The 23,244-nt window shown below is 40.8% G+C and overlaps 1 protein-coding gene and 1 long non-coding RNA gene across 2 annotated transcripts in view; one reads left to right on the forward strand and one right to left on the reverse strand.

Moving 5' to 3' along the window:
• LOC135105552 (uncharacterized) overlaps positions 1 to 2,203 on the reverse strand; it is a 253,161-nt gene extending 250,958 nt beyond the window's left edge. Inside the window, exon 1 of the mRNA XM_064013759.1 lies at positions 1,355 to 2,203. Within this exon, the coding sequence (XP_063869829.1) occupies positions 1,355 to 1,409 (55 nt within the window). The 5' untranslated portion in view covers positions 1,410 to 2,203. The remainder of the gene's footprint in view (positions 1 to 1,354) is intronic.
• LOC135105553 (uncharacterized) overlaps positions 1 to 23,244 on the forward strand; it is a 164,542-nt gene that overhangs the window by 59,502 nt on the left and 81,796 nt on the right. The gene's annotated exons all lie outside the window — the stretch shown is intronic.

A 23,244-nucleotide genomic window follows, 5' to 3' on the forward strand; every position in this document is an offset into this window, starting at 1 on the left:
CCTGCCAGCACATTTACATTAATGATGCTCAAGACCCTTAACTCGAGGCTTACGCTCTGGCAGAAACGCTCATATGTATACATGGAACCTCACATGTATACACAAGCTCATGTATATCCAGAGATCTTGGTATACACATGCAGATGCAGAGGATAGATCGGAGTTTAGAATTTCATATAATCGTTAGTAAGATACAGAGTTTGTGTGTATTTGCATGAATGTGTATGCATGCGTCTCTCTGTGTGTGTGTGTGTGTGTGTGTGTGTGTGTGTGGGTAGGTGGGTGGCTCTGGATGGGAAGTAGCGAGTGGGTGGGTGAGTAGGCGGGTGGGTTGGTCGGAGAGTGGGAAGAGAGGTTTGGGTTAACGTATGTCTGTTTGGCAATGATGGAATTCTGTCCTTTTAAAACAACAGGTTTGCATGGAAATTTGTATGTGAATACTCTCCATTTGTTTGCGTGGCCATGTATATTTGTTGCAAAGTATGTACGTATTACATATGTATGTATATTTGTGTGGTCATCTGTCTGTATCCTTATCTGCATGTATATGTGGCTAAATTTATGGCATATGTATATGTACGTATGTATGTATGCATGCATATTTCTGTCCGTATGTATGTATGTATATATGCTTCTCACGGAGGCATAAGTTTTAACTGGTGAAAAAAAATACTGCCGTCACAGGTAATCGCGTTTCCCATTAAGCGGAGGAGGGAGCGGCAGGTGGGGAGTGGCGAGGGCAGGCAGGGCAGGTATATAGGAGATGGACAGGCAACTGGGTGGTGTGCGCTGATAGTCCGCCAGTAAACATTTCCACTCGTAGCGAAGGTGCAACTCTGGTGTAAATATACGAAGAGGTGTAAATATCCATCCAAATTATATCAAAACTGTACAGGTGAGGGACGCTGCAGATAGTACATGAAACACTAGTCAATCCTTCGTGGAATTTTCCCCTTCACTTTTTTTGTGCATATAAATATATGTATAGAATTTGCTTTTGCGTGAGCGTTCAAAGGGGTGAGTGAGGGAGATAAGCTGGGGCTGGGGAGAGGAGCAGGGAAAGACTCGCTGGAAAATAGGGAGAGGGAGAGGGCAAGGTGGAGGAAAAAAATTGTCAGTGGGAAGTGCGGTGTGGAAAAAGGAGATGAATGAGGAAACGCAGGAAAAAAAAAAAAAAAGGGAGGGAGGGAGAGATAGGAAGGTAACTTATTCACACGGGCAGCAAGAGAGAAAAGAAGTAAAGGGAATAAAGTTCAAAGTGATTAGTGTTTAAAATGGGGAAAAATATTCAAGTGGTAAAAATGGGAAGAAGGGAAAAGAAAAGAGGAGGAGGAAGAGTCACGCAGTCACTTACCTGAAGGAAGGGCGAGGAGGAGGCCGAGGGTGATGAGCTTGAGGGCAGTCGGCATTTTGGTCTATAAGGAAACCATCGAACACTGAACTAACTTGAACCTTTCTTCCCCCAACACCCCTTTTCCAGCCCTCTCTCCTCCCTGCCTCGACCGTCTCCACGCGGCTAATTGTCACAGCCGGAGTCGCTCGCTTTCCATTGCACGGTAAAAGTTTGTATGTAGCAAAGCGTGAGAAGAAAGACAAAGAAAGAAATAGAGACGGGGATGAACAGAAAAAGAGAGATGATTAAAAGTTTCTTAAGACGGAATACGAAGAGAAGGAAGAAAAGAGAAGGAGTAAATAGATAAGTGGTAATGTTACGTTGGTCTCTTAATATCAACACTTGTTTAGTGACGACTTAACGAGTCCGCTAACACACTTAATCACACTTCGGCCTCTAAGTTCTAGCTAGGCCGGAGCACGCACGCAGACAGCCAACGGAACAGTCCCAGAATCTTTAGTGAAACAGTCTCAAGTCTCGGTTAATTTCTCATCACTGTGACAGCCCACCGGCACAAGACCCATGCGGGGGGGGCGGCGGCAGATATTGTAAGACCATCCACCTATCCACTGAGTTAATCCAGCAGCAGTTTGGGAGCGAGGGTGAGGAGCGCAGCAGCGGACAGTCAAGGCGCGAAGTGATGGTACCTTCCTTCCCGAGCAGCATGCAGCCCGGCACTGACTAGGAAGACCCGCTCGAACCCCGTCCTCCGCGCCGCACACACACGGGATGCCTATTACCGCTCCTCATTTTTCCTCTCCCTCATTTTTTTTACGGGTTTGTCTCTGTCTCTGGTTCTGTCCTTCGCTTACCACGTTTAGATTTTAAGATTCGATTCTTTTTTTTTGTGTGTGTGTGTGTGTGTGTGTGTGTGAGTTTGGTTTGTATTGTTACCTAGTTTCTTTCCGTCTCTCATTTTGTTTTTTTTTTCTTTATTTTATATTAATCTTTGTCTATCCTTTCTCTCTCCTCTCTCTCTCTCTCTCTCCTCTCTCTCTCTCTCTCTCTCTCTCTCTCTCTCTCTCTCTCTCTCTCCTCTCTCTCTCTCTCTCTCTCTCTCTCACACACACACACACACACACACACACACACACACACACACACACACACACACACACACACACACACACACTTTCTCTCCCTCTATCTCCCTTTCTCCCTCCCCTATCTCCCATCCCTCCTCTCTCTAACTCTTTCGTATTTTTTTTTTTTCCATTTTCCTTCATTACAATTTTCCCCAGGCGACGGATAACTTCCCTGGTACTTAAAAGCGGACCACTTGACTTTCTCCACAAACAAGATCTCCTTCCTGCCTCAGCCTCCAGCGAACCTCTCTCTATGTTCCTCTCCCAGCGGGCCACTATGCTATATGCTGCTACTACTACTACTACTACTACTACTACTACTACTACTACTGCTACTACTACTACTACTGCTGCTACTTCCGTGCTAAGCGTAAGGTCCGGCTTCTGAAATATACAAGTTTCGCTTCTGCTGAATCTTTTGTGTGTGGTTGCTTGTGGTGGTGGTGGTGAGTGTAGTTGTCTTGCCGCAGGTGGTGTTGCTTCTCGGAAATGTTGGTGGGTGTGAATCTGTCCGTAGCAGCAGAGTGGTTTTTGAGGAGCACGTGTTTTTTTTGCGTTACTGTCTTTCTGAATGCGTGTATCGTTTCCGAATGTTGTGTATCTTTCTCGTCTTGAGCTCGTAGATTCACGCTTGTCTTTGTGTGTGTGTGTGTGTGTGTGTGTGTATGTGTGTGTGTGTGTGTGTGCGAGCGTGGGTTTATATTATGTGCGAATGGTGTGTGGGGGTTTTGTGGGGGTTTGTGTGGCTGAGTGTTGTGTGTGTGTTGGGGGGGGAGAGAAGGATTTGTGTGTGTTATTAGGGGTATAGAAATGTGTGTGTGTGTGTGTCTGTGCGTGTGTGTGTGTGTGTATTTTTTCAGCCCGTCTTGCGTACGAGAATAGCGTATGAGAGAGAGAGAGAGAGAGAGAGAGAGAGAGAGAGAGAGAGAGAGAGAGGGAGAAGGGAGGGGGGAGTGTCTGGGAGCGGCACATCATCGTGGACTAAATTACAGATGAAGAGCATGCCATTATGACTAGGCATCACAATTCATACTCGTGGCGCTAACGCAGACAAGGCATTAAGTCACGCTAAACCCCCACCCCCCAGTACCCACTCTGTAGTAAGACAGTCCAAACACTACAGAAAAAAAATAATCTTAACTTCTTTACTGCTGTGGTCTCCCTTTATCAACATTCTGAGTACTTTATCCAAATATTACAGAAAAAAAGATTGACCTTATCTCCTTTACTGCAATGGTCGTCCTTTTTCAGTATCCAGAGCGCTTTATAAAATGTTTGCTTGAACACACAGAAAAAGAGAGAAAATAGAAGGTTTATTTTGTCTCTCAAAGAGCAGAGAGCTATTTACGAGACTGCGCCACAAAAAACAGGTGTCTAAAAAGTTGAGGTTATGAGGGAAAAAATTTTGTCTAGCAGTGAAAAGGGTAAAAATTGTTCTTGAGTTTTAAATGAAAAAAGAATAGAGTTCTCCAGTGTCAACTAATTATGAATTGTCGAAATATTATGGAAAATCTAGTATATTTAAAATAACAAAAACAAAAATTAATGAGTTAAAGGTAAAAATAGTAACCCCACCGCAAGTAAACATTAAACAACATATTGCACTAAATGAAAGAAAATAAACTATTAAATTAAATAGGCAAAGAAATATTAAGTCCTGAATAGAATTAAAGAAAAGGTAAATTAATAAAACTCGGAAGTCTAATTAGGAAAAAAACACCTTCAAAAAAGCTATAAATGATGTACTCTGATTGAAACAAGAGAAAAATAAACTCTTAAATTGAACTTAGAATTTAAACTTAGGACGAGCGAGTTTAAATGTAAATACTCAGAAGAATTTGTAACTTGAAATAAAATAAACTTGAAAAAAATAAATGAAGCAAGTATACTAAATGAAATAACAGAGCAGCAGCAAAACATTTCACTCAAACTGTAAAATAATCGTCGTAAAAATGAAACAATTCGCTAAACTAAACGAATTTGTAAAGCGAATCACACTTCATAGTGGGGCATAGTGGAGAGAGAGAGAGAGAGAGAGAGAGAGAGAGAGAGAGAGAGAGAGAGAGAGAGAGAGAGAGAGAGAGAGAGAGAGAGAGAGAGATTCTGTAGTTTAGTCAGTCGGAACTTACCTGAGTCTCAAAAGCTACAAAGGGCAGGTGGAGGGAAGGGGAGTGGCAGGAATCAAGTTTTACCTGGTTCTCCCAAAATGTGGAATTAAAAAAATTGGACTGGCAATAAATATCCGAGTTGGAAATGTGGAAAAAATGGAAGGGAGCGAAAAATACGTACAGTAAATAGCAGCACGACACACTCTCTCTCTTTCCATGCGTTAAATGTACTTTGCGGGAAAAGGATATAGTATTTTTTTCTCTCTGTCCAAGGTTCATTGTGAAAAAAAAAGGATAAAAAAATAGTAACTCTTATTTTTCTGATATATTTCTTCAAAGCTAATAAGTTTTTTCTGTATTTTTTCACTATAAGGAATTTTTTTTTTTTCGGAACAACAGTTTTTTTTTTAACTAATGATTTTTTACAGTATAAGTTTTCAATATTCGAACGTGGACGTGTATTATTTTTTTCTTCCTTTTTTTTCCTCAGTAACAAACCTAACTTTAATAAAATGCTCGAACTATTTTAATTAAAACTTCTCTCGTGACGTGATGTAGCTTAGATATCTACATGTATATTTATTTTCCTTTTTTTCAATATCAGAACCAAAAAGACCGTACAGGAGAAGGTAACTACAAAAGCCCACGAGACACAACCTTATCTAGACCGTAAACTCTTATAGAAGAAATCTACTCACTTCTAAACTTCCATATAAGAAATCCACTCATTTTTAAATCTACTTCACTCACTTGAGGCTGGAATCTACATCGCTTCTTATTTCTCATTCACTTTATACTTTAAACAAATGCATTCTATACTCTTTACCAACTTAACTTTATCATTGCGATATACCACAATTCACACCACTAAAAGCAATGTAAGGAGTCTTTATAAGCATCTACAAGAAAGGAAGGAAAAAAAAAGTACAGAGGTTTTGCAACTTCTAGATAGTACAATCTTTAGAGGTGGCTGTACAACAAGAAAAAATAATAATTAAGGAAAAAATGTGCCAGATAGCAGTGAAACCAGTAGCTTGAAACCAATCCTTTTTATTCCACAAACTTTATCTACTTAATACATGAAAATATATCCATTCCTTTACGTAATACTTTTTTTTATCTTCTTTATACTAAAAAAAAAAAAAAGGGGGCTCTGTACCCGGACTATTTTTCCCTCTTTCCACTCCGTTCATTATCTTATCCGCACTTCCACCAAATACATACTCTCCTTCTACTTTATACTTGAAGAAAATCTACTTTCCACTCCATCCTCTATTCATTTTTACCCACTATCTTATCTACTTTATATATATTTAACCCTGGAGCTCAATCATGCCTTGGAAGGAGCGAGGGCGGGGGCGTCGTCGAAGCACTTCTTCAGTATTGACATTTTTTTCGTCCTGCCATCCATCATTACCGATTTCACGTATTTCACGCGCGTACAGTGGCTAGAGGTCGCTAAGTGATGGGTAGTAAGCATGCTTAGCTCCCTTCCAATTCCTTGCCATTCCTTTCTCCTTCCTTACTTAGTCTTTGATTTCCCATCCTCCCTTTCCCTTCTCTTCTCCCGCTGTCTTCGTCTTGTTTTGCCCTATAGTTTAAATTTCTTTTTTTTTTTTTTTTGTTCTTTTCCTTCTGTCTCTTTCTCTCTTTCAGTTTTGCCGCTTTCTCCTCCCTTACCTAGTCTTTAGTTTCCCTCTCTTCCCTTTCTCTTCTCTTCTTTCCCCTGCCTTCTTCCTCTTGCTTTGCCCTTTAGTTCTATTTCATTTTCCTTTCTTTTGCGTTCCTTTCCTTCTCTTTCTCTTCATCAGTCCCTATCCCTTCTCCATTTTCTCTCCTCTCCTTTCCCTTTCCCTTCTTTTCGTTATGTTCAGTAACATTCTTTTCTTTTCTCTTCCCTCCTCCTTTTCTTCTACTCTCCTAAATCTCTTTTCCTTTTTGTACCTTCCTTTAAGTTTTTTTTTCCTTATTACTTTTCTTCTTTTCCTTCCTTTACTTTACCTACCCTTCTTCTTCTCTCCCACCTTTTCCTTTTCATCCTGTCCCTTCCATCACCACACCATTTTTCCCTCTCGTTTCCTTCCCATCACCACACACACACACACACACACACACACACACACACACACACACACACACACACACACACACACCGCGACACCACAACTACATCGGCAAGAGAATCAAATAATGGAAAGGAGTGAAGGAACCTCGATAATGGGAAGGTATGGGTTACTTTTCTCTTTTTAGGTATAGGTTATTCGCCCACGTGTGTTCTTACATGATGGTGCTTGTGGGTGTATAGATTTATTCAGCTTCAGTTGTTTAGGCACGTGTGTGGGAGTTGTGTTTCTGCTTGATTTAAAGAGAAGTATTTGTGTTGTGATATCGGTAGTTTTTTTTTTTTTTTTTAATTAATGCATTTTGTATAGGTGGAGAAAACTATGCTGTAATCGTGAGCTTTAAGAGAAACTGTGTAGTGATGATGGTGATATTACGTAGAGTTGGCCATGATATTAATGATGATAGTGGTGTTGGTGGTGGTGGTGGTAGCGGTGGTGGTGGTAGTGGTGGTAGTAGTAGTAGAATTAATGATAGTAGTAGTGGTTGTAATGATTATGATGCTGATAATAATAGTAATAATAATATAATAATGATAATAATAATAATGACAACAGTAAGAACAAAAGCAACAAAAAAAAGCAGCGATGGTGAAATAATAATGCTAAACAGAGCAGCAACATTTAACCTACATAAAATAGTTTTCGTAACCATAATGACCTGGTGGCAAGTGATGGGGTTAGCAGGTCACACACACACACACACACACACACACACACACACACACACACACACACACACACACACACACACACACACACACACAAAAGATACAATGTTTTCTTATCCTTAGTTGAGACTGGACTTACCCTACATATTTTTTTTAGTTTCTCTCTCTCTCTCTCTCTCTCTCTCTCTCTCTCTCCTCTCTCTCTCTCTCTCTCTCTCTCTCTCTCTCTCTCTCATTAGTTCATCTGATCTTGTGGTCATCACCGCGTCGTTAGGGTCAGTTCTCGACCTTTGCGCCTTGACCGCGAGACCTCCCTGTGTTGATGGAGCGCGTCGCACGGTCGGTCCATAGTCATGCGAGGCGCGGCCAGTCCTGGGCTGCGAGGGAACGTGCTTGGCGGTGGGGAACGTTTTGTAGTGGTAGGTGTGCGAGGTGTGTGTGATCGATGAGCGTCTGGGTGTGACAGGCGAGGGAGGGGCGGCACGTGCGGCTCAGTCCACACCCCGGGGCTGGAATCTACTGAAGCCTTGATGTTATTATGCTCAAAAAAATACATTAATCATTGATACCTGCTCTGTCAAGCCTGGAGGAAAATGTATTTCGGAAAAGTTTCAGTGTAAATTGTGGAGTCAAGCAGCGTGCCCGTGCATTGTGAAATGTTATATCACAGTGACTTTCATTGAGGATGCGTCCTGTTGTTGTTTGTTTATTAATTTATTAATAAATCCTTTTCGTTTTGTGATGCATTTTACACAAAGGTTTTGTAATTCATAGATTTTCCTGTCAAAACCTTTAAAAGAGAAAACACTTATCCTTGTTCTGCGTACCTGTGGTACGGGTAAGTAACGCACGCTGAGGTGAAGAGTCTTTCGGGAGAGTTGCTTTATCATGAATGTGTTCATTCACTGGACTTGTGAGGCGAAGTTACCGGTGAAAATGGCATTCTTTGTTATTAATTGTTACGCCAACGTGATTTTAATCTGTTGATTGCAATTATATACGAGTCTCTCTCTCTCTCTCTCTCTCTCTCTCTCTCTCTCTCTCTCTCTCTCTCTCTCTCTCTCTCTCTCTCTCTCTCTCTCTCTCTCTCTCTCTCTCTCTCTCTCTCTCTCTCTCTCTCTCTCTCTCTGAGATCTGTGTGTGTGTGTGTGTGTGTGTGTGTGTGTGTATATATATATATATATATATATATATATATATATATATATATATATATATATATATATATATATATATATATATATATATATATATATATATATATATATATATATATATATATATATATATATATATATATATATATATACACACACACACACACATCAAAATGTCTACGTGTGAGCTGTATACAGTCCTACTAAATAAAATAAGAGAACTGTAATTTTCTAAAATGTGAACGTGAACAGTAAAATGTTATTCAGTATTTTTAAGTCAGTTTCAAAAATAGGAAACAAATCAACTAAGCGATCGAGAAATGCAAGTAAAGCCCGGCAGCATTAGTAGCCGGAAGCTCAATGATGATGATGATGATGATGATGATGATGATGGCGATGAAGGACGCTTGATGCATTGCGTCCTGCATTCCCTCAGACTCTCTTCCCTCTGTCTCTTTCACTCTCTCTCCATTTCATCTTCCCGTCCTTGTTGCTCCTCTTGTTTTTACTTGCCTTCACAATTGTTCTCTTGTTCTTTTTTCTCGTAGTTTCTTCCACGCATTGCTTATCCTATTCCCTTCTTTTTCCTTTTAGTTTTCTTCTTTTCCTCCCTCCTCCTCCTCCTTCTCCTCCTCCTCCTGCACTCACATCTCCCTACGGCCTCACATTACAGCCCGCGACCTGAGGCTCATCCCTTACCCAGAGAGAGAGAGAGAGAGAGAGAGAGAGAGAGAGAGAGAGAGAGAGAGAGAGAGAGAGAGAGAGAGAGAGAGAGAGAGAGAGAGAGACCTGTGACGTATCCTTCTCACAAAGGTCTTTCAATTCCCGACAAAAACAAAGGGAAGAAATTGGAACCGGAAGAAAGCAAAAATCTCTGTCTGTCTGCCGGTGCTGCGACATTATTTCTCTCTCCCCGACACTAATTTGATCGTTTGCCCCCACGACACACTCCGCGGAACTGATAATGGTGGAGAAGTAAAGCCAAAATAAAAAGTGAAAAAAGGCTGGATGTGGGAAATCAAACTGTAATTAATTTCATCTTTCAGGAAGGTGAAAGGAGTGAAGAAAGGAGAGTAAATTTGCATGCAGGAACACCACTATTGATATCTCTCTCTCTCTCTCTCTCTCTCTCTCTCTCTCTCTCTCTCTCTCTCTCTCTCTCTCTCTCTCTCTCTCTCTCCGTGAACGCGAATTATAGCGTCAAAATGGCATCTTATAGTGCATTAACATAACGTGAGAGAAAAAGAAAAATTATACATCTAAACTAATCATGATACACTTTTCTTTTTCCTCACGCTCTTTTATTTCGTACCATTTCATTTTCTACATAATTTCCTTTTTTTTCTCTATTTACATAATCAGCTTACATTACGTGAGAGTTAAATTATTGTAAACAGTATACATGTGTGTGTGTGTGTATATGTGTATGTCTGCGTCTGAGTCTGTTTCTGTGTGTATAACTTTTAACACTATTTCCTTTCTTCGTCCCTGAGAACCGCATGCTACAAGTCTGCCGCTCTTCCCTGAATTCGGTGCTCGGGGAATAAAGAAAGGGAGGGGCCTGGGGGCGGCGGAAGGGAGAGGAGCCTGCAGGGGTAAGGACGCAACAACGAGGGAATTTAAAACTAGTCGAGGTGTTACGGGGCAAGTTGACTCATCCAGTTTAAACCCACAACACTTTTTTTCTGTTTTCTCGAGGGCACAATGGAGAGAGAGAGAGAGAGAGAGAGAGAGGAGAGAGAGAGAGAGAGAGGGTCACACACACACACACACACACACACACACACACACACACACACACACACACACACACACACACACACACACACCACACACACACTCTACATCATACTCCAAAAGAAACAATTGAGTATATGTGATTGTCATTTTATTGTAAGACTTCTTATTTATTTATTTTATTTTTTTTTTGCTTACATAGAGTAACAAACTGTATAATAAGAAATATGTGTGTGTATGAATGCTTCCCACATATATACACGAAAACAAAGACAGCATTCCACGTATGTATGTATATCCCTGCATGTTTACTTTAGCACAGTCAATTAGTCTTATGAAAAGTTTATGTACGTATGCATGCATATTTGAGAGTAGCAGCAGCAGCAGCAGCAGCAGCAGCAGCAGCAGTGGCCCCGTTCCGTATGCTAATCACGAGGAATACTTCACAAGCACCAGTACCTCGCGCCGACGTATTCATTAGGGCCTCCTGTTGATATTTACGAGTGGCGTGGGAGGCAGACTCGTTTGAAACCCTCTTACGTTTTCTGTTGCGAAGTTTGAGGCGCGGTCCGGGGGAGAGAGAGAGAGAGAGAGAGAGAGAGAGAGAGAGAGAGAGAGAGAGAGAGAGAGAGAGAGAGAGAGAGGGAGAGAGATTGTTATGGTCTCTAAGGTAGTTATGTTTCTTTTACGTCATCCATGTACTTGATCCTCACTATAAAGCGCTCTCTCTCTCTCTCTCTCTCTCTCTCTCTCTCTCTCTCTCTCTCTCTCTCTCTCTCTCTCTCTCTCTCTCTCTCTCTCTCTCTCTCTCCTATGCATTTCTAGCCGAGCTTTTTTTTTTCTTTTGTAATTTTTTATATGATTTCAGCTTGTGATATATGGTTCGTTAGCTACACACACACACACACACACACACACACACACACACACACACACACACACACACACACACACACACACACTCTCTCTTTGAGAGAGAGAGAGAGAGAGAGAGAGAGAGAGAGAGAGAGAGAGAGAGAGACCACACACACACACACACACACACACACACAAGCGCGAGCGCGCTCACCAGTCGCCATAATATATACTATACCACCACCACCACCACTACCTCCAGCACCACCACCACTACCTCAACAACCACCACTACCACCACCACCACCACCACCCCACCCCCCGCCACCACCACCACCACCACCGGTCCTCACACGCATACCACATCACCACCTGTCCTCTAATTGCTGGTTCCTCTGCCACACACCCGGTGCTCACTTGCCTCCTGACGCCTGCATGCTTGACACGGTTTCCTCGCCTCCCCTCTTGACCTGTGTAGCTGCTGTGCCTCCCTTCCGCCCTGCCTGTGTTGGTGAGGCGTGGCGGATCCCAGTGTAGGTCGTAGTACGCGTGTCAGGTGTGGTGGAAGTGGACAGGTGTTCGCACAGATCTCTATGTTGTATTCAGATGTTGAAATCTTTTTGGTTTTTAAGTCTGTCTGTTTTGTAGGGTTTAAGTATGGATGTTGCCTGCTTTCCGTTGTTGTTGTTTTTTATTTGTTCACTTTATTTTGTTAAATTTATTTTATTTATTTATTTTCACTTTTTTGTTTACTTTTATTTTATTTTATTTTATTTATTTCTTATTCATCTATTTATCTATTTTTAATTACTTTTATTTGTATATTTTATTTTGTTATATATATATATATATATATATATATATATATATATATATATATATATATATATATATATATATATATATATATATATATATATATATATATATATATATATATATATATATATATATATATATAAAATTTATTTGTTTTGTCTGCTTTTATGGGTGATTTTAAACTGATCTTTTTTTTTTATTGTAAGTATACATTTTGTTTCTGGATCTTTTGATTTTCCTTTAATCATTCAGTACATTTTAATTATTTGATGTGGCGGTGACCTTCCAGAGAATTAGTCAATCAGTCTGTCAATCATTACCAAGTTTTATGTGTTTCATCTCCTATTTTAAGGTTGCCTTGACATTTTACGTTGCAAATTTCAGTGATGTTCTTGTGTTAAAATCTCGCTGAAATGTCTCCACTAACCTGAGTCCAGCTAAATTATTTCCATGGAATCTCCACGAACTGTCTCTGTCATGAGCCTTAGCAGCAGAATGATGTTACTGAGGCACCCTACGTACATTGGTGACAACATGGACAAGTTTAATAGAAACTAGAGACACTTCTGTTTGTTGGGGAATAGTTCATAGAATATTGATGTAACCATTCTTTACATTTATAACCCATGGCGTCCCTAAAGCTCCCTATCAAAAACTAGTGTTGACGTGAGGTATGTGGATACTCTTCGGCCTCTCGATGATGGCTTGAAAGATGGTCACGGTAGGCTGGAATATGAGTCAGCGAGATACCACGTCAGACGCCGGCACTCGCACGCCGCCACCGCCATGCCTGTTTGGCTATATAGTATTTATGCATATGAACTACACTTTTTTGCAGTGGGAGTCATGCAGACTGATGATGGTAATGATGATCGTGGTAATGATGACGATACTCTACCAATGGCTTCAGTTCCGATGATCCAGATATCCACACATAATTTTAATGCTCCATCGCTCAGTTTACTTCATTGCTTTGTTATTCATGTATTTTTTTTTTTTTTATATATATATTTGCTGGTACATTTGTGACACACAGTGCATCCATTTGCTTCATGGCGATTATTATGTCCCATCATCAGCTTTTATCCACAATGATGTAAAAATGTTTTCATCACTTTAATTTTTTATCATTTTTCAGAGAGAGAGAGAGAGAGAGAGGAGAGAGAGAGAGAGAGAGGAGAGAGAGAGGAGAGAGAGAGAGAGAGAGAGAGAGAGAGAGAATTTAAATTTAACTGCAGGTCATACACATCAACAATAAAATATTTGAGTAACATTTCAGTAATCAAAGACTATTTGTCTTTCTTTTTTCGTTTTATTTTACTGCTATCTTTCTTTTTCTTTTTTATTCTTCTTTACATATTTTTGTTTTTTTCTAGTCTTTTCATGGTTTCCACTCTTTACATTTTTTTTTACATTCCTTTCTTGTTATGTTTCTTTCATTTTACCTTTCGTTCCCCAGCTGGCAAGTGCCCTTAACTGTACACGTAACTGCACACAAAACGTTAATGAATACACTTTTTAATTATAACATTTCTTTCACCACGTTACACAACACAAGCATGTGAGTCTTGCCTGCGCCACTCGGCTGCATCAATAAGCAATTACATCTCAAAGTTCACCCGTGCCTCGCGGCGGTGTAGACACGTGGAGGCTTAATATTTTCCTGATCTTTATTTTTACTTCCTTTATATAACAGCGAACCTGTAGCTTGGCGTTATGACTCTCTCTCTCTCTCTCTCTCTCTCTCTCTCTCTCTCTCTCTCTCTCTCTCTCTCTCTCTCTCTCTCTCTCTCTCTCTCTCTCTCTCTCTCTCTCTCTCTCTCTCTCTCTCTCTCTCTCTCTCTCTCTCTCTCTCTCTCTCTCTCTCTCTCTCTCTCTCTCTCTCTCTCTCTCGCTGTCAGGTTTTATCATGTGAACAGTGGAGGAAAAGGTAAAGATAAATATTAACTAATTTTAATGTCATAGAAAGCTTGAAGGTCTTTTGTAGGTTCACGTAAGGACAGTGTATTAATTTCCTCCTGCATCACCTTTTCTGTGTTGCTGTCGTGCAGCTGTACCATGCTAGGACTGCAATCTTCAAATGGGACTTTCACAATTCTAGTTTGTCACGGCTTGAGTCTTTCGTCGTAATATTTTTTTATAGTTATGGTGTGCCTGAGTCGCTTCCGTTTTTGTAACTCTTGCATATGATGGTTGTGTATTGGAGATACGTGCTTTCTAGCTTACACTTGAAGTTTTTTTTTCTTTTTTATCCATTTTTATTTAACTGTTTACCTATTTATCCATTTCTTTTTTCTTTTGTTTTTGAAAGTTTTTTCATATTTTATTGTGTTAGAATGGCTTTCTTTTTATCCTACACTTGCAAATTCTTAGTATTTCTGCTCCACAATCTTTTATTTAACGCCTACACATCGTTGCGTCCAGATGCATTTTTTTTTTTTTCATGCAAATCAAAATTGTATCGTGCCTTGCTTACACTATTTTATTTTTCACCTATACCACCGTAGTGTGTCGGGCTGCACTCACGCACAGAGCTACCCATCACGCCGCGTCGGGGTGTGCGGGCCGGGCGAGCCTCAGCGGCGTAATCGAAGTGCCTGCCATCGAGCGAGGCCTTTGTGTCAGTGCAATACTCCCTCCCTTGTTCCTTGACGTAATGTTTTCGTTTGATAAATCCCAACGTTATTAGTTCTTGCGGGCGCTCTGCTGCACTGATGAGAACATTTTACTTTATTGGCGAGTAACTCCGAATCCTTTGATACCATGCGTGGTACTGAGTTTGCTTTTCATTCACGTTATTGCCCGATTCATTATTTTCAACCTTTTATGGACGAATAAACATTTGCTCACGTGAAAAAAAGATGAAATCATCGTACATTGAACCAGATTTTTCCGAAGATTTCATTTAACCTTTTGATAAGTTTTGTTAGTTGGTAAGTTTTGTTAGTTGGTGAATCCCAGGACATGGTGTAGCCTTGCCTCACTGCCTGCAGGAGAGAGGAGGAGGTGGCCTGGTTAATCTAGGATATTAGACCGTCAGGGGTCGGGAAGGGGAGCAGGTCAGTGTGGGGACAGGTGGCTTCTGTTGCAGCTGGACGCTAGTGGCAGACATTCAGAAGAACAATAGACATAGACCCAGAGGCGCAATAGTACACCAAACATACGAACATGCTAGTGATGTTACGTAACATTCGCAAACTCCCGCGCGTTATGATTCCATGTCCGTGAACAGCGTAAGAGCATTTTGTAGGCAGCAATTACAAGCAATGTGCCCGTGTGTACCTGTGTTAGTGTGGCGGCAGAATACAAGCGCGCGCCCTCTGAGCAAACACAATCGCAACGCTTTCACGCTCAAATATTTCCAACAGCGGCGACGTCCAGGCTTTTAGATCGCGCACACACACACACACACACACACACACACACACACACACACACACACACACACATTCCTAATCCCCAACCCCCTAAATACAATCAGCGTTCCGGGTTGAGGGGAAGTGTGTGTGTGTGTGTGTGTGTGTGTGTGTGTGTGTGTGTGCATTTTTTAGCTCAAGTTTGTTTGATTTTATTTCGGAATGTGTGCAGTGCAGATCGGCAGAAAAACTTTTTGGAATATATTTGGCGGGTTGAGGAAGGAATGCGTCTCCGCCGCAGCCTCCCCGCCTCGCCCCGCACTCCCTTGGCCTTGTCAGCGGGTAGTCTGCTTGGACTCGGTGACTAATTATCCAGCAAACAAAGGCGGTCTGAATGTGTGGGAGAGTTTTCATTAATATTTTCTTCACTCTTGACTGCACTTTACTGAACGCCCACCCAATCTCAGATAGATAGATAGATAGATGGATTGATAGGTAGGTAGATAGACAGATAGATAGATAGTATGTTATCATTCACCTTTGCCTTCATAATGAGCAATCAAGTAAAGAGGACAACATTTATAGCTCCATGTCAGCAGAGATGTATGCGAATTTGGTTCAGATCAGCGATGTCATTCGAGTAATTAATCACAGATGGATGAAGTGCAGCGTTATGATTCTTTTTTTTTTTTTTTTTTTTTGCTATTTCCCTGTGATGAAGCATGCCAAGGAAGCGAAACCTAAAGCTGCAATATATATATATATATATATATATATATATATATATATATATATATATATATATATATATATATATATATATATATATATATATATATATATATATATATATATATATATATATATATATATATATATATATATATATTTTCATAGCTCTGTATTTTCCCCTTTGGTTCTTTTCCTCACTGGACATTTTTTCCCGACTTGTTTCCCCCTTGATATCTGCCTTCCGGGATTTCTTTCTCAGTATTTATTTGAACATTAACCTGACTTAACCAAAGCTAACCTAACGTAACCTAACCCTAACCTGACCTAACCTAACCTAACCTAACCTAGCTTAACATAGCCTAACCTGACCTCACCTAACTAAACTCAACCTAAATTAACGTGACATAGACCATTAACAGAAATCTGACCACGTTGCAGATTCGTAATGATGAACTCTCGTCTACCTAACGTAACCTAACCCTAACCTAACCTAACTTAACCTAACCTAACCTAGCTTAACATAACCTAACCTGACCTCACCTAAATAAACTCAACCTAACCTAACGCGACATAAACCATTAACAACAATCTGACCACGTTGCAGACTCGTAATGATGAGCTTTCGTCTAATCTTTCGTTCAAATCCCAGCCATTAAACACTGAATCACCTGAGCGGGTCGTTCACCTCTTCAGTTGGAAGTCACAACTTGGAATACGATGACCTCCTGAAACTTATAAACATTGTATATTCTAACGCTCTGCCGGCTGAACCATTTTTCTTATCACGTAGTTTTCCCTTCCTTTTTATTTTTGTACTAGGTCCCAGAAAAGGCAAATCTGAACTCATGCTCTTTCTTTTCTTTCTCCAAGTCCAAGCAAACAATATTTTACAGAGGTCTGAATGTTAACAAATGGCGGGAAAAAAGGGTTAAGCCTCAATCGTGTGAAACTGGAGGCCTTTACACGAAAAAAAAATATTTACCTCCCAAAATAGATAGCTGGATATTTATAGAGAAGAAAGATCATTGTAACTTTTAATTAAAACAACAATATAAGAAGACTATCAGATTTAAATTATTAATACTCATTGTAACCTATGACGTCAAACTAGACATTTAGACCGAAAATTTTACGTGACAAAATAAATAACTGAATAATTTGATTTCTAACCTACATGAAAAATACAAGAATTCCACCAGATTTAAAAGATTAATGCACAGTGTAACGTATGATGGAAGGAACTGTTAGAATCATCTCAAGTGACCTGCAATTCTCTGCACCTAGAATAGAACAGCGTTTCTAGCTCCAGGAAAAAGAGAGCGTTGGCGACACGTTGGCCTCTTGACTTCGTGTTCATTGGATCAAGTGTTGCAGTACACAGGCTCAGGATGCGGAAATAATTACAGGCCTTGTTTGTTTACTTGTTTGTTTTCCTTTTGGCCTTCGCTGAAAGGGGTGAAGGAATTGATGATACGGATTCTTTTGTTAGTTTTCCTGTGGTCTTGGCTGAGAGGACAAAAATAATTGATGGTACGGTCTTTTATTAACGGAGTGTTCTTGAGTCAGACAACATAATTTCTCTCTCTCTAAGTCAGACAACATAATCTCTCTCTAAGACAAAGAGAAGTTTCAGAGATGCATTTCGGTGACGATGCATTTTTTTTTACATATACTGTCTTATCTACCAGAGAGAGAGAGAGAGAGAGAGAGAGGAATATTTCAGAGTGATATTTCAGTTATTTCGTCTGTATGGGGATCAAATAAGAGGATCTCTCTAATCCAGAAAACGAATCTGTGCAGAGGCAACCTACCACGTGCAAGGATCTTCCCACCTTCACCTTTTCCTTTTACCTTTCGTGCGTGGCTGCCAGGCGAGAAGGGAGGAAAGGAGGTAATAGAGGAAGCATATTGGGCCATTGACAGTAACGAAGGGAAGGAGTAGCAGACAATTTGAGAGGGAAACAAGGATTTGATTATCCTACACGAAGGAGAGAGAGAGAGAGAGAGAGAGAGAGAGAGAGAGAGGAGAGAGAGAGAGAGAGAGAGAGAGAGAGAGAGAGAGAGAGAGGAGAGAGAGAGAGAGAGAGAGAGAGGGTTTCATAGTTTATTATTGATCACAAATTTCGAAGTACAAAATTAATTAAGTGACTGTATCAGAGTGTCTCCGTATAACAGATAAAGAGCAGACAGACAGACAGACAGACAGAAAAAGACGAAGACAAAGGATAAGTAATGATTTTACGTTTCCTCTTTTCTGTAATAAGTGCAGCCACTCTCCACTCTCCCCAAACACTCCGCCACCTGCCTACAAACAAAAAAGAACAACATTTAATATAAGAACGAATGCGGAAGGCCCACCAAAATACTGTTATTTATCTCTCTTACTAAATTTGTGTTCTTTCATGTCTTATTTTTGGGTTGGGCCGACTTTTATTTATCTTTTTTTTTTCATCCTCATTTCTTACCTTTTTTTCATCCACACATTTATCTCTCCATAAAACTAACAAACAAACAACTACCCGAATACTCAAGGCCCCTACTCTCTTAATATGCACGTTAACACACACACACACACACACACACACACACACACACACACACACACTCACACACGGAATAATGTCACGTATACATACAACAGCAAGCAAACAAAACACAGAAGAATAACCTCGTCAGTTAAGGCAATTCCCTTCACCAACATTCACATCAAGGGGAGACTCCATCAGCTGAAAGTGACGCTACTCTTACTATTTTTTCCTCTCTTTTCGTGACGATACAACGCACGCATAAAATGGATGGTCGAGTTGAAGTCTAATTTTTCAATCATCGGGTATGGAGAGGGATGGAGATCAGGATAGGGGAGCTGTGGGATTAGTCAGGGATACGTTAGGGAATGAGTGTTGGGATTTACTGGGGTTTGTATGGAGGGGGTGAAAGGTAGAAAAATTAAAAAGTACTTCTACAGGTTACGCGTCAGTGACTCCCACGCTCCCTCACTCTGATCATCAGCATTCCCTTTGGTTTTCGTTTTGTGTACTCGTCTACTCTATTGTCTGTTTAATTCAAGCATTTCGTTTGATTTTGTTGTATTCCCCTTTCAATTAGTGGTGCTTCTCGTTCGGCTGGAGTATATACGGGAGAAGGGGACTGTGTGTGTGTGTGTGTGGGTGTGTGTGTGTGTGTGTGTGTGTGTGTGTGTGTGTGTGTGTGTGCGCGTGCGTGCGTGCCTGCCTGCCCATGCGTGCCTGCTTGCCTGTACCTTCATGCGCTGATTAAATCATGCAGACGTGTTCATTATGCTTAGGCAGGCGAGCGTGCAGTCAGGGTGGCGAGGCGGGCTGGCATAAACTATATAAAGGAGCATAAGAGATGAATTCCAAGCCACCACCACCACTGCTACCATAACATACACACATAGACACACACACGCAGGCACGCACACACGCACACACAGTCGTGGAATTCCAGCAGGACGTGTGTAGGAAAGTAAAGGCAGTAAAAACAATCAGAAAATACCGCGATGTTGGTCATGGGTGAAGCAGGAGACAAATTAGAGGTGTGTGTGTGTGTGTGTGTGTGTGTGTGTGTGTGTGTGTGTGTGTGTGTGTTGCCACGTGCGTGTAGAAATGGATACAGAACACTTTCGTCTCATGCTGTGGTCCAAATTATCATAAATAACCAAGAAGTATCGTGGTCCTTTCCCCTTAGTCTCTCTCTCTCTCTCTCTCCTCTCTCTCTCTCTCTCTCTCTCTCTCTCTCTCTCTCTCTCTCTCTCTCTCTCTCTCTCTCTCTCTTACCCTTACCCTCTTCTTTGCGTCTCCACTTTCACCTTCGCCATTACCTCCACCCTCCTTCCCCTCGCACCTGTTCCCTGCTCCACCTTTTCACCTTTACCTTCTCTCCACTTCTCCGCCATAACCTATTTTTCGTATTAAATTTTTCACCCCTTGCTCCTTCACCTTAATTTTCTGTTCGTCATGTTTATCATCTTCTCCACCTATCCGTCTTTATTTCAAGCAAAACCTCCACTTGAATAGTCTCATTGTCACCTTGCCTGCTCCTTATACGCAGTTAACCTTGCCACACCTGAGCTACCCACTCGCCTATGTATGTGCACCCACCTTTCCCACATCACCTTATACTACCCTTGCTTCGCCCACCTGCCTTCCCACACGTGCACCCCTACATGACCTACACCCCCAGACTGACCCCCAGATCCCTCCCAGACACTATCTATTACGCAACACCTCACATTACCACGTATCATCACCACTTCCAACTCACTGCCAACTGCCACAAAACATAACCTGACACGTCGTCTCTTCACACCGCCACATACCACACACACTCGTGACTTATCTTCACACGCAAGTTTTTCTCTCTACTCGCGTCACCACTATTACCACCACCACCACCACCACCGCCGTCGCCACCACCACCGCCATTAGATCTCGGTACATCTCGCCCTCCTGCACACAAAAACTTATCTCGCCACATCACGTCCTTGAAGATCAAAGGAAGGATCCACACACCTCCAACTTGAGTACCAACTTGAGTACCCACGGATTCCCTGATAATAAGATTCTCCGTTAAGTTTTTACTACTCTTATCGCTAACTTTCGTGTCTTCGGTTACCTCAAGTGTCCCCTTGCGCCTTCTCCACCCTTTCGCGGACCTTCATAATGTGAGGTATTCATGAGTATTGAATGTATAAAATGCCTCGCATTTACAAGCAGTGAAGGACGATGGGGGGCAATTCTCATATTGATTTATTCGTAAAGATTTCTTGTGTTAACCTCTTACTCCATCTACTGTATCATGTTACCCGTGAATGATGTGTACACTCGTTCATCTCAGTCTGCAGGTGTCAATAGGGGTCGGTGAATGATGAGGGGAGAGGAGGTCATGTCATGTATGTAGCTGTGAGCTCATGAGGTCAGTGGATCGATGGTTGCTCGTCCTTTCTCTATTTTGCTTCCTCCTTCTTTCCTCTTCCCTGCCCTGCCCTCCCGCCACTCTTTCTTCTCCATAGCTTCCCTCCCTCTACAAAAGAAAGCTTATAATTCATTCTGTCCCGTCATGAATTGAGGAGCATACAGGCGTGAATAATTCAGTTTTTGCCATATTCTTGTCAACAGCGGTAGTAGCAGCAGCAGCAACAGTAGTAGTAGTAGTAGTAGTAGTAGCAGTAGTAGTAGTAGTAGTAGTAGTAGTAGTAATAGCTGTATGAGTAGTAGTAGTAGTAGTGGTGGTGGTGGTGGTGGTGGTACTGGTGCTGGTCATAGTAGTAGTAGTAGGAGGAGGCGGAGGATCAGTAGTAGAGGCAGTAATGGTAACAGTAACAGCAACAACGATAATACCAGCAACAAAACATTAATAAATCACTCAACATAAAACCGCAACTAAGAACCATCCTATACTTGTCATTCCACCTAAGAACGTAAACTGGCGAAAGAGAAAAGAGGAAGAGGAAGAGGAAGCGAGGGACTAGAAGGGAGAGGAAGAGAACCAAGAAGTAGTAACCTTTTTAGCAGCAGTACCATTTAGTCTTAATCTGGAGTACCTTTAGTAGTCTCGTGCGTTTGTGGCTGGCGAGGTGCATTTATTGTGGCTCTTTGTATCGCTGTGGCTGGTGGGACGGGGTCAGGGAGGAGAAGACCAGGGCTGTGAATGGTTAGTTTATGGTCAATTGGCCAAAATCTGCTCTCTAATTGGTCAATATTGGACGTCTATCGGATTTCTCTCCACCAATCTTGCTTTTGATTTCCATAACTCGCTGGTGATTGGCCACCCACATCCTGTTAGTTACCTGTCCTTCCTGCCATAAATTTGTGTCCAGGAGTGAAAGATACTAAACGTGTAGAATCGTGTGTGTGTGTGTGTGTGTGTGTGTGTGTGTGTGTGTGTGTGTGTGTGTGTGTGGGTTTGATAAGATTACATAAGTAGAAACATTTAATAAAATTGTTTCATCACTGCTATTTAGAACCGAAATTCTTGTTTCACTAAATATGCCTAGATCAAAGAAGAGAATAGTAAAGGGGAGAAGGAAAAGAAGAAAAAAGATACAGGGGAGAAGAAAGGGAAGAAGAAAAAAGAGGATATGTAATAAAGAGAAGAAGGAAAAGGAGGAGATGTAGTGGCTGATAAAAGTAAAAAGAAAAAAAGGAAAAGGTTTAATGGAGAATAAAGGGAAGGAGGAGGAGAAAGTGAAATGAAGGAAAAAAGAAAGAAGGAAAAGGAGGAGGTGTAAGAGAGACTAAAGGGAAGAAGGAAAAGGAGGGAAGAAGAAGAAATGATTAGGAGGTGTAGGGGAGAAGAAAGGGAAGATGAGAAAGGAAAAGGTGTAAGAGAGAATAAAATCAAGTAGGAAAAAGAGGAGGCGTATGGGAGAAGAAAGGGAAGAACGAAAAGAAGAAAAACATGTAGGAGAGGATAAAGAGAAGAAAGGAAAAGGAGAAAATGCAGAAGAGAATAAAATTAAGAAGGAAAAGGAGGAGAAAGTATAGTAGAGAATAAAGGGAAAAGGAAAAGGAGAAGGTGTAAAAGAGAAAAAAAGGAAGAAGGAAAAGGAGTAGGTGTAGGTGAAAATAAAAGGAAATGGAAGGAAAGAATAATAATAATAATAATAATAATAATAATAATAATAATAATAATAATAATAATAATAATAAATTCTCTTTCATGAAATATGGTTATTCTTACAAGTTACACACAGTCATAAATGTTGTAACACTAGTGAAAGTCAGGCAGACGAAACAAAGGGCAAAACAAAAAAATATATATATAAACACAATTACAAGAAGTCTAGCACAAGCTTAAGATGTTTAAAGTGCTAAAAAAAAAAAAAAAAGTGAGTTAACTAAAAATCATGATCTCAACCTAGCTTTAAAAATATATAGGCTTCCCAAGTTCTTGATAAAATATTGCAAATCATTCCATAAATTGGCCCCAGAGACAGTAGTGCCCCTAACCCAAGAGTCAATTGTGGCTTTTTGGCACATAAAGTCACTGAGCTGTCTTGTTGTTTTGCTTGCTTTTTTTTTTTTTTCCCTGACAGTAGGAAATTTCATGTACCATTCAGGATATAACCCAGGCACAAATTTACACACAATTATGTATCTTTCAAGAGTATCTTTTTACTGTCATCCACTGTAGATCTTTAATTATGGGGAGTAACATGATCATATTTCCTAAGCCCTCCAAAAGCTACT

Source organism: Scylla paramamosain, chromosome 12 (genome assembly GCF_035594125.1).
Source record: "Scylla paramamosain isolate STU-SP2022 chromosome 12, ASM3559412v1, whole genome shotgun sequence".
NCBI lineage: Eukaryota > Metazoa > Arthropoda > Malacostraca > Decapoda > Portunidae > Scylla > Scylla paramamosain.